The sequence below is a fragment of the Abramis brama genome (assembly GCF_963993115.1).
Source record: "Abramis brama genome assembly, chromosome: 18".
NCBI lineage: Eukaryota > Metazoa > Chordata > Actinopteri > Cypriniformes > Leuciscidae > Abramis > Abramis brama.
The window spans coordinates 25443216-25457588 of NC_139980.1; the positions used below are offsets into that span (position 1 = coordinate 25443216).

At 34.9% G+C, this 14373-nt stretch overlaps 1 protein-coding gene across 3 annotated transcripts in view; it reads left to right on the plus strand.

Annotated features, from left to right (window-relative positions):
* cd2ap (CD2-associated protein) overlaps positions 1-14373 on the plus strand; it is a 58876-nt gene that overhangs the window by 21488 nt on the left and 23015 nt on the right. For 2 of the 3 annotated variants that reach the window (XM_084090500.1, XM_084090501.1), the window contains exons 3-10: positions 536-731; positions 3032-3132; positions 4912-5032; positions 6439-6605; positions 11115-11208; positions 11736-11830; positions 13588-13686; positions 13890-13943. In XM_084090500.1, coding sequence (XP_083946626.1) covers positions 536-731; positions 3032-3132; positions 4912-5032; positions 6439-6605; positions 11115-11208; positions 11736-11830; positions 13588-13686; positions 13890-13943 — 927 coding nt within the window. Of the gene's footprint in view, positions 1-535; positions 732-3031; positions 3133-4911; positions 5033-6438; positions 6606-11114; positions 11209-11735; positions 11831-13587; positions 13687-13729; positions 13797-13887; positions 13944-14373 lie in introns of all 3 variants that reach the window. The other variant, XM_084090502.1, reaches the window with a different exon arrangement.

The following is a 14373-nucleotide window of genomic DNA, read 5'->3' on the forward strand; positions in this document are numbered from 1 at the left end:
ACCGAAAATTGCCTGTTGAATATTATAGGTTGTATTTTAAAACAGTTTGAATATTTTGGAAGTGAAATATAAAAGGTGAATATGGATTATTGAATTTTTAATAATGAAAATGTGTTTGAAATGTTTTTAATTGAAATATTCACAGCTTAAATATACAACCATGTTGAATTTCAGCCCATAAAAATGCAAGCCCTAAAAATACAATGCATTAAAATGCAAGCATGGTTAATGCAATGCCTATTTTTTTTCAAGTAGTGCAATTCAACAGGCTTTTTATTTCAAAAACATTTGACATTATTTTACTTCCATACTTACCCTTTCCTTTGTGCAGTGTTTTATTCACTGGATTATTAAAAAAAGGCTTTACCATATGATTATTTAATATATTCATTTAAGTATTTTCATTTAATTTCCAGGGTTTTTTTATGTTTTGATGATATATTGTGATTGAGGAATAAAATTACTTATACCATGGTGTAAGATTTTGGTCATACTACCCACCTATATTCATTCATATCAACAATTTTTTTATCAGGTGAAAAAAGATGAGCCAAAGTCCAAAGAGGAGCCAAAGGAGGCTAAAGAAGTGAAGGAGGCAAAGGATGAGACTCCATTACAGCGGCGACCATCAAATAATGTAGCAAGCCTGGTTCAGAGGATCAGTACCTACGGCATCCCGACCGGAGGTCTCGGCTTACAACCCCATTCTCAACCCCGTGCCTCAAAAAAGAGTGCGTTTCTATTTTTATATTAAAATTTCTTTAACTTAAAGATGCTGTAAACTATTTTGTTCAGAATACCAAACATAAAATGTTCATACTACCTGTCTCTGTGAATGCTCTAGTCTAGACTATGTGAACAGCAAAAAAAAAAGGCCCACACTTCATAAAATGTGTCCAATCAGAAACGCTCTCTACCTGTAAATCATTTTGTACGTATTTGAGTTTGCAGACGTCGGGTTGACTGACATGTCTATGGAGGAAGGCCACGTGGTCAATGTATTGGGGTGGTCTAATTCGGTCTAGTGGAAATTAGCATCATGGCTTACAGCATTTTTAATGTTAATTAGCTATTGGTGTGTCATTGTTTAATAGCTTTTTTATCATTCATTTGTCACCGTTGGCTGATATGATTTTTATATTGTTTACTGCGTATGGTAAATTCTTTCGTTGCTATATGTTTTTGGTCTTTGTTTGAATGGAATTAGAGTTTAGCACAAAAAGAGTTTAGCAGATAACAGCTTTGGCCTGTAGTGGGCAGCAATAGCTTTCCTTTTGGCTCATGAAGCCTGTTTTAATTTCCTCTGTCTGAGACTTGAGTGTACGTCTGTCTCAGATTTTAGAGGAAGTCCACTTGATCCTCTCCAGCTGCATAGGAACATTATCACAGAACACAGCGAGTGTGATGCCATCCTACATTCAAGGCTTCTGCTGAACAAATCATCTAAAACGGTGATAACAGTGGAATGTAGTTGCGCTCCGCTTCCTCTCTTCCTCTGTGCAGGTACATCGCATTGTACCCTTGAGGAATTATTGGATATTTTGTTTAGTTTTTGCCCAATGTAGCTTTCATTTCGAGCTAACCATAGAGATATGTTCAGACTGGCCCTCTTCTAAATGGTACTGTGGTGCATTAATAGAATTAGATAGTAATACCATGATAATGAATGATGACTATGTTCACATACTACAGTATTTACATAATACTCCAAAGGACACTTCTGTTCAAAAGTTTGTGTTAGTAAGAATTTTTAAAGAAATTAATACTTTTATTCAGTAAGAATGCATTAAATTGATCAAAAGTGACCGAAAAGACATTTGTAATGTTACAAAAAATAACTATGAAATAACTTACTTTTCATCAAATGTATCACTTTCTTAAGACTAATTCGGCAAATTGTCATTCAGACGTAACAGGAACCTTTTAAAGGTCAGTTTTAAAAATATGTAGTTTTACTCATCAATAGTTAGCAACGTATACACTACTGTTCAAAAGTTTGGAGTCTGTAAGATTTTTAAAAGAAGTCTCTTATGGTCACCTGCATTTCTTTGATCAAAAATACAGTAAAAACTGTAATATTGTGAAATATTATTGCAATTCAAAATTACTATTTATTTTATTTGAATATATTCTAAAATGTAATTTATTCCTGTGATGTCAAAGCTGAATTTTTAGCAGCCATCATTTTTCAGTGTCACACGATCCTTCAGAAATCATTCTAATATGCTGATTTAAAACATTTCTTATTATTATAAATGTTGAAAACAGATGTACTGCCTAATATTTTTCTGCAAACCATGATATTTCTTTTCAAGATTCTTTGATGAAAAGAAAGTTGAAAAGAACAGCATTTATTGGACCCCCCCCCACACACACACACACACTATTTTTTCGTTATAAATGTCTTTACATCCTTGCTAAATAAATGCATACATTAAAAAAAAATATATATCTTACTGACTCCAAACTTTTGAATGGTAGTATAATTGTTGAATAAGTGCACTTTTTACACAGCTAGTGACCGTTAATGTTTCTTAATTTGGCATGTAATAGACCTTAGTCAGGTTAGACACCATGTTGACTTAGCACTGATGAAACAGAGCTATGAGGGACAGCTTTACAGTCTTTACTGTATAAAGTTCTTAGATCTTGTAATTGTCACAACTCTAAACTTTCAAAACTGATTTGTAGAGTTTTGGTCTACTGAATTTTGTTTTCTGAAAGCGGTTTCGTCAGCCGAACAATCGGTATGTTGTTAAACAACAGTAGGCCTATAGTTCATTGTGCGCACTGTAATTCTCCCCCTTACAGCGTTTCTCTTTAAAGGGCACATGAATCATCTCAAGGAGAGGGTGTGGTGTTTGTGTTTGAGAGTGTATGTGTGCATTCAGGTTCAATAAAGACTTTGGTTGGTTGTCACTCATTGAGCCCTCTTCAGGTAGCTATGGGAAATGTATCCCTTGCATGTCTACTGTTATTGGCTGAGCATGTCAGGCCAGATCCAGAGTGACTTAATGTGTTTTCATTACAGAGCCCAAGAAGCGTCAGTGCAAGGTCCTGTTTGAATATGTGCCTCTGAATGAAGACGAGCTGGAACTGAAGGTTGGAGATATCATTGACATCACTGAGGAGGTCAGCAGCGTCTGTCTTTTGTGTATTCTGTTTATAGAAAATCACACACTGCACATGTGGTTTGAGATATGATGATACTGAAAATGTTCCTTAATTTTAATTTAATTTCTCACAAATTTCTCATTTCATTTACCCATTTGCTCAGTTTTTTTTTCATGGGGTAATAATAAAATGTAGTATATTTATAGTTTTAATAAAAGTTTCTCCCCAAACATTCTTTTATTCATTCATATCAGTGGATCTCAACCAGTGGGTTGTTAAAAAGTCAAAGGTCTATTCTGATAGGCTGGCAGATGTCTAGAATTTCTTTTATTAAATGCAAATAAAACAACGCAAGTAACCATATCATTGCGCATAGTTAGTAAATTAATAAAATTAATAGGCTTACATAAGGTAAATGCTTCACTTTAGGGCTGCACGATTTGGGAAAAAAATCTTATTGAGATTTTCATGATTAAAATTGCGATTTATAAAAATATAATATACTATAATAATAATATAATATACATTAAGTCTTCAGTGTAACATGATCCGATGAACATCCGATCATGATGAACATGATCAGAAATCATTCTAATATGCTGATTTGTTATCAGTGTTGGAAAGTTAAGTGGTGCTTAATATTTTTTTCAGGATTCTTTGATGAATAAAAAGTTAAAAAAAGAACAGCATTTATTTAAAATAGAAATCTTTTGCAACAATATCGACTACCGTTCAAAAGCTTGGGGTCAGTAAAACAATTTTCTTTCTTTTTTTGAAAGAAATTCATAATTTTATTCAGCAAGTATGTATTAAATTGATGTGAAGTGATAGTAAAGATTTATAATGTAGAAAATATTTCTATTTTCAATAAATGCTGTTTTTTTTTTTTACTTTTTATTCATCAATTAATCCTGAAAAAAGTATCACAGGTTCCAAAAAATATTAAATAAAGCAGCACAACAGTTTCCAACATTGATAATAACTAAGTATCAAATCAGCATATTATAATGAAAGGATCATGTGACACTGGAGTAATGGCTGATGAAAATTCAGCTTTGCATCACGGAAACAAATTGTATTTTAAAGTATATTAAAATAGAAAACTATTGTCAAAAAAAGCAGGCTTGATGAGCATAAGAGACTAATTTCAAAAACATAAAATATTAGTAATGTTTCCAAACTTTTGACCAGCACAGTATGTGTGTGTATGTGTATGTATATATATGTGTGTATATATATATGTGTATATATGTATGTGTATGTATATATATGTGTATATATATATGTGGTTATTATTGTTGCTAAATAGAAATATTAAACAAATTCATAAATATTACTATTGTAATAATTTGCCTTGTAATAATTATGCCTCACAGAAGTAATATAACTTATGACATTCCAGGAAATCCCTAATGTGGACAAAGGCATCCTGTTATCGCTGTAGCTGAATAAAAAGAAGATAGACAGCATTTAATTGATTAATAAAGTCAGTTGATAATAAAATTATCTTTGTATTATTTTAATTTTTTTTTTTTTACAGTGTACTTTAAGCCCTGCTACATTTAATGTGGGCCCATTTGTATTTTATACATTTTTTGGGACTTTGCAGGGTGATGATAATGAATTTCAATTGAGGAATTGAACAAATTGTGCTTTAAATAATTTTGCTGCTGTGTTGGTTTGTCACTTGATGTTCAATGTGAAATCTGGGTCCTAAAGTGAAACCAGTTGAAACTCACTGTTGAAATTGAGTGTTTGACAGTTCCTGTATTAGTGCTGACTGTGAGTGATTTTTAGGTTGAGGAGGGCTGGTGGAGCGGAAGCATGAATGGGAAGTCTGGACTTTTTCCTTCCAATTTTGTCAAAGAAGTTGACTCAGCTGAAGACACCGAGACCAGCGACGTTACAGAGGAGCCAGGTACCGCTCAGCTAATCATGTGATGCATTCTCAGGGAGGACATGTCCTTACAAGAAAACACTCAATAGAAACCTTTGTTGTTTTTGTGTGTGTGTGTGTGCGTGCGTGTGTGTGTGTGCGTGTGTGTGCGTGTGTGTGCGTGTGTGTGTGTGCGTGTGTGTGTGTGCGTGTGTGTGCGTCGTGTGTGTGCGGCGTGTGTGTGTGTGCGTGTGTGTGGTTTTTGAGATGTTTAGACCTAGTCAAGGCCTCTGCAGTCAGCATAACTTTTTGTTCTTGATTTTTGTTTTGAGGCAGTAGGCCAACTGAAGCCGTCTGAAAGTTAGACTGTTACATGGGGTTAGTGAGAATTTTTTTGAAAGAAAGTAATACTTTTAATCAGCAAGGATTCAATAAATAGATCAAAAGTGGCAGTTAAGACATTTATAATGTTACAAAATATTTATATTTCAAACAAATGCTGTTTTTTTTTTTTAGCTTTATATTCATCAAAGAATCCGGGAAAAAAATATATTATGGATCTGCAATATTGATAATAATAAGAAATGCTTTCATTTTTCTTGAGCACCAAATCAGCATATTAGAATGATTTCTGATGTGACACTGAAGACTGGAGTAATGATGCTGAAAATTCAGCTTTGGATCACAGGAAGAAATGACATTTTAAAATATATTAAAATCGAAAACAGTTGTTTTAAATTACTGAAATATGCAACCAAATTTAGCTGTTTAGTGAAAATTCCCTCTTACTGGTTGCGTAGTTTATTGTAAAACGGATAATAGGAGGATTAAAAATATAAACTGGGTACTATTCGACTGGCCCTGTGATCTTAACATGACCCATATGAAATTTTGTTTTTACTTTGTGCACCTTTGAAAATGGTAAAAGTGATTAAGGTAAAAGGTAAAAAAATAAAAGTGACAGTAATAATGTCATAATTGACTTACTCTTGTTGATACACATCTGTATGATTTTCTTTCTTCTGTGCAACCCAAAAGGAGAAATTCTAATTTTACGGGTTGTTCTTTACCACTCAATTACAATGAATGGACACTGAGGGATTCAAACTTAAAGTATGCTGAAGCATCATAATAAAAGTAGTCCATATGACTTGTGTGTTTTATTCCAAGTTTTCTGATTTAATACAATATCTTTATATGAGCAACTGACCGAACAGTCTGTCTGAACAAATGATTCAGGTTAGTTTTACAATCTTGAACAGATCAGTTCATTGAAAAGATCAGACTCATAAGAACAATTCATTCATTTTCAGTTCTGTCGTCTCATTTTTTTGTGAACTCATCCTTTAAATAATATCAGTTATTTTATCAATGTTTACTTCACAAGTGACATCATAACTTTGTAATGCTTGTTGTGGCAGTACTCATACAGAGGTGTGTGTTCACAGATAACACAGATGGACCGTCTAGCCCCACTTCCCCTCACCCAGGCAACGGGGTCATGGCTCAACCGAAGAAGATTATAGGCATTGGCTTTGGCGACATATTCAAAGAGGGCTCTGTAAAACTCAGAGTCTCCCAAAGAGGACATGTAAACGAAGACAAGAAAGAAAAAGTAAGTGTTGTTCTGTGCCTGACAAAGTATTTCCTTCCTGTAAACTGCAGGACCTGTTCCGATCCTAATAATTGCAGCAAAGAAAACTTTTATTATTGCGATTTTCACGATCAAAATGGATAGGGCTGTGCAATTAATTGAATTTCGATTTTCGATTTTGGCTCCCAACGATCACCAAAATAGTACAATCGAGTAAAAACGATTATTTTGCCATGTTCTGTTTTGCAAGAACACTCTTATTTTGTCTTGTGTTCTGAATGACACGCGCACGTGCACATCCACCCTTCCCGAAACCATAAACTCTCTCAGCTTGAATGTTTAAACTGATAAGACTTAATTCAATTCAATTCAATTCAAATTTATTTGTTTTGCGCTTTTCACAATACATATTGTTTCAAAGCAGCTTTACAGAAAGTGCATTTCAGAAATGTACATAGAAAAATACAGTTAGTTAATCATGTATTAATTTAGGGCATAAACATATCGCCAGCGTCGAGTCGTCTCTTCACAGGCATCGAGTCGTCTCTGCACGGGTGTTGGGGCATCTGTAGTTTCCATGGGAGGCTGGATACAAACTGGAGCTGACGATCTGTATTTACCTCGGGACTAGCGTCCCGAGATAACAACAGAAAAGCAGATGGGAAATAATTAGCGTATCTGCTGTTCATAATATTAATGCATTCAATCTGATTCAACTGTAGTATAAAAGGTAAGTATTATGTGAATGCTTGGCTAAAGAGATGCGTCTTTAATCTAGTTTTAAACTGGGACAGCGAGTCTGAGCCTCGAACAATATCAGGAAGGCCATTCCACAGTTTAGGAGCTAAATGTGAAAACGCCCTCCCTCCTCCCTCCTGGACTTAGATATCCTAGGAATGACCAGAAGCCAAGAATTTAGTGATCTTAAAGAGCACGATGGATTGTAGGGCGATAGAAGTTCCGTTAAATACCCAGGAGCTAAATCATTTAGGGCTTTATAGGTCATTAGTAATACTTTGTAATTGATACGGAACTTAATAGGTAACCAATGTAGAGATGATAGAATTGGTGTTATATGATCATATTTCCTTGACCTAGTAAGAACTCTAGCAGCTGCATTTTGGACTAACTGTAGCTTGTTTATTGAGGATGCAGGACAACCAGCTAATAAAGCATTACAGTAATCTAGTCTCGAGGTCATGAATGCATGAACTAACTTTTCTGCATCAGAAACAGATAGCATGTTACGTAGCTTAGCAATGTTTCTAAGGTGGAAAAAGGCTGTTCTTGTAACATATGAAATATGATTTTCGAAAGACAAGTTGCGGTCTAATATAACACCCAGGTCTTTTACTGTAGTGGATAAAGTAACAGGACATCCTTCTAAATTAAAGTTGTAAGAGGTTTTGTGGGCAGTTTTTTTGACCAATAAGTAATACCTCCGTTTATATCTTTAACACACTCTGTCAATTTAGATAATTTATTGTTTTCATCTGGTCGTGATGAAATATATAATTGAGTGTCATCAGCATAACAGTGGAAATTAATTCCATGTTTTCTTATAATATTACCAAGTGGCAGCATATATATTGAGAATAGCAGAGGGCCTAACACAGATCCTTGCGGCACTCCATAGTTTACTGACGTTATCTTCGATTTTTACCCATTTAAACAGACAAAATGGTAGCGGTCTGATAAGTTAAAAAGAAGTGAAAATGATCAACTTTAGTTACGATGCAATGCTGGCCCGATTCCGTCATGTCCCGACTCCTAAACGCGAGAGTGTAGTTTCGACACTTGTGTAGTTTTTCGAATACTAAAACTCTCATTAGTATTGAGTATTAGTAGACTGTATGCTTAATATCTGCTGACTCTTTATTGTGATGCTCCTCCAGCAGACATGCTACTGACTATAAGTAACTTTGCAAGTACATGTCAACTTATTCTAACCCTACCAGTCTACTAATACTGTGTGTTAAAAATGTGTTAATGTGTTAAAGAGACCATCAAAATAAAGTAAAACCCAATTTTTTATATTCAGGAGCAATGCGATCATGGCCTCCCTTTTTTCTTCTGATGCCCTATGGCTTTCCAGTTTCTACCTTTCACACTTTCTGTCTTAATCTTTCACTATCTGTCCTTCATTGTCTGTCTTTCTACCGTTGTATCCGTTTATCTCAGGCAAGAAAACTAACCCTGTGACATCACAGGTTGTAGTACAGCAAGATGGCAGCGCCTTTTCTAGCCATAACAAAACATCATCTTTTTTCTTTTAAATGGTTACATATATTGTGTTTGTTATATAATTTTGGATTAGAGTGGAAATCCATTTACTAAATAATGCTAACTTGACTTACTGCTTCATTTTCACAAAATAGTGCCATATAAAATTATATCATTGTCTTGGCATGTATGAAAATGTGTTCTGCCCATTCCCATAGCCATAAGCAATGGAGCAATGAAGGGTAATTACATGTCTAACTGCTATACAAGTTTTTCCAGTGATTGCTCAAGACATTACATATAGGCAGACAGTCTCATGGTGAGACCTTCCTTTTTAGGCAATATGCCTCTATTTTTGGACTTCATTATTTTGGGTGGCTGATTTTTGAAGCATTCTGGCATGCATTAGTTCTCTTATTATCATTTGTGCTCTGCACAGCTCAAACTGAGAGCGGTATATCCCTGTCTGGCCTTTTGTTACATCTGCAAATAGCTGGAATGCAGCACTTTTTTTTAGTTTCTAGAAGTGAAAAGTGCATTTTGTTAAAGGAATAGTTAACCCTAAAATGAAAATTTCATAATTTACTCACCATGGTGTTGTTTTAATGCCATATGTCCTTCTTTCTTTTTTTGGGACCACAAAAGGAGAAATTTAAAAAACATTTCCCGCTCGCACTCATCAATTTAATGGCAGTAAACAGCGACCAGCGTCATGCTTTTTTAAAAAAAGAATTAAAAGCATCACAGAATGGTCCCATGCAATATGTCGTATAATCAGGGAGTATACAATAGGGTTTGGTAAAAAAAAAAAAAAAAAAAAACCAGCAAAATTGAATGTATTAGGATATAATGAAAGTCCATTTTCTTTGAAATTATATATATTTTGAAAAGTGCTATAGATGTAAATCTAAATTGATTTGAAAATGTTTCTCTCATATTCTGATATTGAGTATAAAAATGTTTTGTAGAAAACAAGATACAAAGTATTTTTCAGATAATGTCCAGGAATGTGTTCAAATAGTTATTTTTATTATTGAATTTTTGTGTATGTGTTTTGTGTATATAATATGTTTTCTTCATAATATCATACTTTATTTTTATTTTTCTGCACACATTATAAGTAGATCTATATAAATGAATATGTATAGCTGCCTTTATATTTGAGAGTCCTTTGCATTAAAAAGTGTTATTAACCTAATATAAATAACGATTAGTTACATTTCTCGCTGAATTTTCACTTAGGAATAATTCTTTTCAGAAGATAAAATGTTTTTGAAAGAACTCTCTTATGCTCACCCAGGCTACATTTATTTGATAAAAAAAACAAAACAATAATACTGCAATATGATGAAATATTGCAATGTAAAATGGCTGTTTTCTATTTTAATATATTTTAAAATATAATTTATTCCTGTGATGGCAAAGCTGATTTTTCAGCTTCATTATTCCAGTCTTCAGTGTCACATGATCCATCAGAAATCATTCTGATATGCTGCTCAAGAAACATTTCTTTATATTATGTTGAAAACAGTTGTAATGCATAATATTTTAAATAGTGATACTTTTTTCTGGATTCTATTATAAATTGAAAGTTCAAAGGAACTGCATTTATTTGAAATATTTTAGACATGTATCATGTTATAAAATATTTCTGTCACTTTTGATCAATTTATTACATCATTGCTAACTACAAGTATTCTTCTTTTTTTTTAATCGTACTGATCCCAAACTTTTGAACTGTAGTGTACATCATATTTAAGTTGTTAAATGCACCACAAATTACCTTCCATTTTATTTTTAAGTAATTTAGTTCTGTTTACAGCATTAATGCATTTAACCAATACTTCCTCTTTCCCTTTTTAATCACATTTTGCATCCCATTATGTCATTCAGATTAGTTCTGAATGACTCGCGTAGTAATAGACGTAGTAATCTTCTACTACTTCTATTATCAAGAGCTCAGAGGTCATTTATAACTTGCCATCATGTGATGTAACGGTCCGAGGATTTACTAAATACCTGTAGGTTTCTTATTCACTATTTGCTTACTAAAAAACAAACAAACAAAAAAAAACATTGGGTTTTGTGTCCTTGCGCAGGTGCACTGCAAAATTCAAGACTAAATTTGGCATGCTTTCCCATTTACTCTGTACATATGTAACAGGCAACAGCGGTTGTTGTTTACCCAGCATTCCTTTCATCCAGGCATGGCTGATCTGTCTCAGTCTGTACCTTCCAGTGTGCAACTGCATGTGTTTGTGTGGCTGCCGTGTCAGTAAATCCATATGTGGTTCTGCTTCATTTTAGCCAATTCCATCATTACCATCTGCCACAAAACCCACCCCTTTGAGCTCTCCTGAACCCCCTAAAGGAGAAAAAGAGGCAGAGAGCAAAGGAAAAGGTGAGTTCATGGGGAGGTTGACACAAAGCTGTATATGATAATCAAAATAATGATAGGAGATTTATGGAAATGGACCAGACATGAATGCCTGAATCCGACTGCAGTGATTATGACTAGTTGACATGAGTTTTCCTCCTCTCGGGAAATAGAAGCCCAAATTATAGATTGGCATACCTATCTGTTTTTGAAAGTGCCTGTGCTTTATGAATATATAATGAGTTGCGAAGTGCATTTTCTTATGCGAACACCATCAGATCTCAAGGGGAAGTAGGAATGCCAACAGATAGCTTTCACCAGCCATTATAGATCCCTTCGGGGGAAGTTTCAATATGCGCTGCCATTACTTTAAACATTAAATGATGTCTGTACAACACAAGCAGAGCAAATAACTTGGCAGTGTGGCACTTCAGGCACTCCACAGCTTTTTACAACACCAGTTTTTAGTAAAGAGACTGCTGTAGGCACATAAGAAATCATTGTAACTCATGTCATGGGTATATTCTTTTATTTTTCTTGTCTTTCTGTAGTAAAAGAATACTGCAAGGCCACTTTCCCCTATGAAGCAACTAACCAAGATGAGTTGGATTTAAAGGACGGTGACATCATCCACGTACTGAGTAAGGTATGTAACAGACAGATAAAATGTCTTAACCACAGGGATCTCTAAATAAACGACACACAATCAAGGAGCATTTTTAATGCAAAGCATCAGCATTAGGAACATGGGTAAATAAAAAGGCAATAAACACTTTTACTTTTAGTGTTAAGTTATCGTGGAGCAGTGTAAACCAGTTTGGGCAGAAGGGCTCCACCTTTTGCAAAGGCGTTCAAACCAGTTAATTCTGATCGCTTCATTTAGACCAGTTATTCTATATCATGTACTGTATTTTAGTCTGGTGTGTGAGTTAGGTTAGATTTGTGCAAACTATGCTGGAGAAGTATATTCAATGGTACATGTTAGAATTACATATTTATACACTAATTATGAAGAATATTGATATCTTATGCATTGAAATCACCCTTGTTAATGATTTAAAGGAAAAGTTCACACAAAGATGAAAATAATCTAAACATGTATATGACCTATAATGCAATTTTTGCTATTACAGAGCCCTCAGATGGGGATTCTGATGTGAAATCATTCTACAGTGATCAGAGACTATTCCCCAGTGTGTGTGTTTGATGCTATCTGCTGACACTTTGAAAGTTTATATGAGAATGTAGCTGTTGTATATCATACTAATGACTTCTGTTCTGTTAGAAACCCGAGGATGTGTTTGCTTTATTTAAGTTAAGACACATGGAGACCGTTTCACACATTCACCTTTTGTTTGTCAAATGCCTTGAGCAGGAAGCAGATCAAAGCTGGAAAATGTTTTATACATGACCACCATCTAGTGGCAAGGGATATATCTACATTTTCCATTCATAATGATGTGTATTTAAGGGTGCTTTCACATCTGTAGTTCGGTTCATTTGGTCCGGAAAAATGATACATTGTGGCCAGATGTGTCTTGAACGCATTCCCATAACTGCACTTCGATTGGTCAGAATTAACGTGGGGGAAAATTCCAACAGAACTCCAAGAAGTAATCCGGCAGACAACACGCCGCTGTTTACTATGGAGAGACGACTGCGTGGGCTGATTGTATCCCTGGTCATATTTTATTATATAGTTTGTCTACACCACTTTAGACCAACAATAATATTTGAGAATGAAGCGATATGCGGCTCGAAAATAATGTGTTAATGCACTGCACGCGGCGAAGGCGCATCGCAAGTCACTTCAGGAGGAGGCATGCATTAATGTTGCTAAACAGTGACATTCTCATCATCCAAAAAAAATTCCAACGATCCATCCAGGTAATAATGTTGTGCCCTTTCTCTCTTTAAAATTGTTTTTGACAGTTGGGACATATGGTCAAATTTCTATCAGGCTCCGCACCTCCTCACAACTCCAAGTTTGTCCGTGAGCTGCCATGCTTAAAGTGCAAACTGTCAACAAACATTTCTCCTCATCCCATAATCACAGCGCAGCTGACTACGGCAACTGGTTTAGTCCAAAAATGCGCAGTTGGTCCTGTTCGAGGTCGGATCACGTTCTCACCACAAACGAACCGCTCCAGAGTTCATTTGAAAGCGTACCGAGACCTCCTCGCTTGTTTGGTCTGCTTTTGGTGCGCACCCAAGTGCGATTGCCGCATTCACACCTGCCCAAAAGAACCGCACCAATGGGCAAAAACGAACTCTAGTGCGGTTCAACCGAACTAAACGAGGCAGGTGTGAAAGCACCCTAAGCTACTATTCAGAAACTGTTGTGTAGTATTTCATGAAATAATCCATTTATGTTCAGAGTAGTTGATGGTTTTGATGTTTTAGGACACAGGAGAGCCGGGCTGGTGGAGAGGAGAGATCAACGGCAGAGAGGGAGTTTTTCCAGACAACTTTGTTGCTCTGCTTCCTGAGACAGACAAAGAGGTAAATTTACATTCATTGATGCTGTTATTTATGTCTACCTTAGGAGTCTTCATTATCCGGAAAGGAAATTGAACAACCCAGTGCAGACGTGCAATTTAAAGATTGCAGAAAGGAAAGTTATTACCTCAAAACTACCAGTCTAAGTAAAATCTTCTTTTAAAATAATCTCTAATCAAAAGTTATTATTTTCTTTGTTTATACAGACACTAACATCCAAAGGCTCCTTTAAAGTATCTCCTAAACAGGAAGCAGAGGAGGTAAGCAATGCATATTATTTTGTCGGAAAATTGCTTATTGGAATACACTTCTTTTTTAAATGGAAAAATGTCACGTATCAATTTGTTACATTTCAAAATACAGCTTCACCTTCTCATCCTTTGTGTTTACTATAATAAAATCATTAAAAACTATAATAGAAATGGCAGTATGGGAATTATTTAGTGACTGATTATTTACTTTTTCCAAAGATGCCACCGTAAAGTTACTTAACTTACTTTATTGTTAAGATATTTATATGTAGGCACAATCTTATACAAAACTAAATCCAAGCATTTTACCATTGATCTCAAGGTTTTTAAGATCATAAGAAGTATGAATTCGGTCAATTGTGTCTTAAAGGGATAGTTCACCCAAAAATGAATTTTTCACCATTTGCTCACCCTTATGTTGTTTCAAACCTGTATGAGC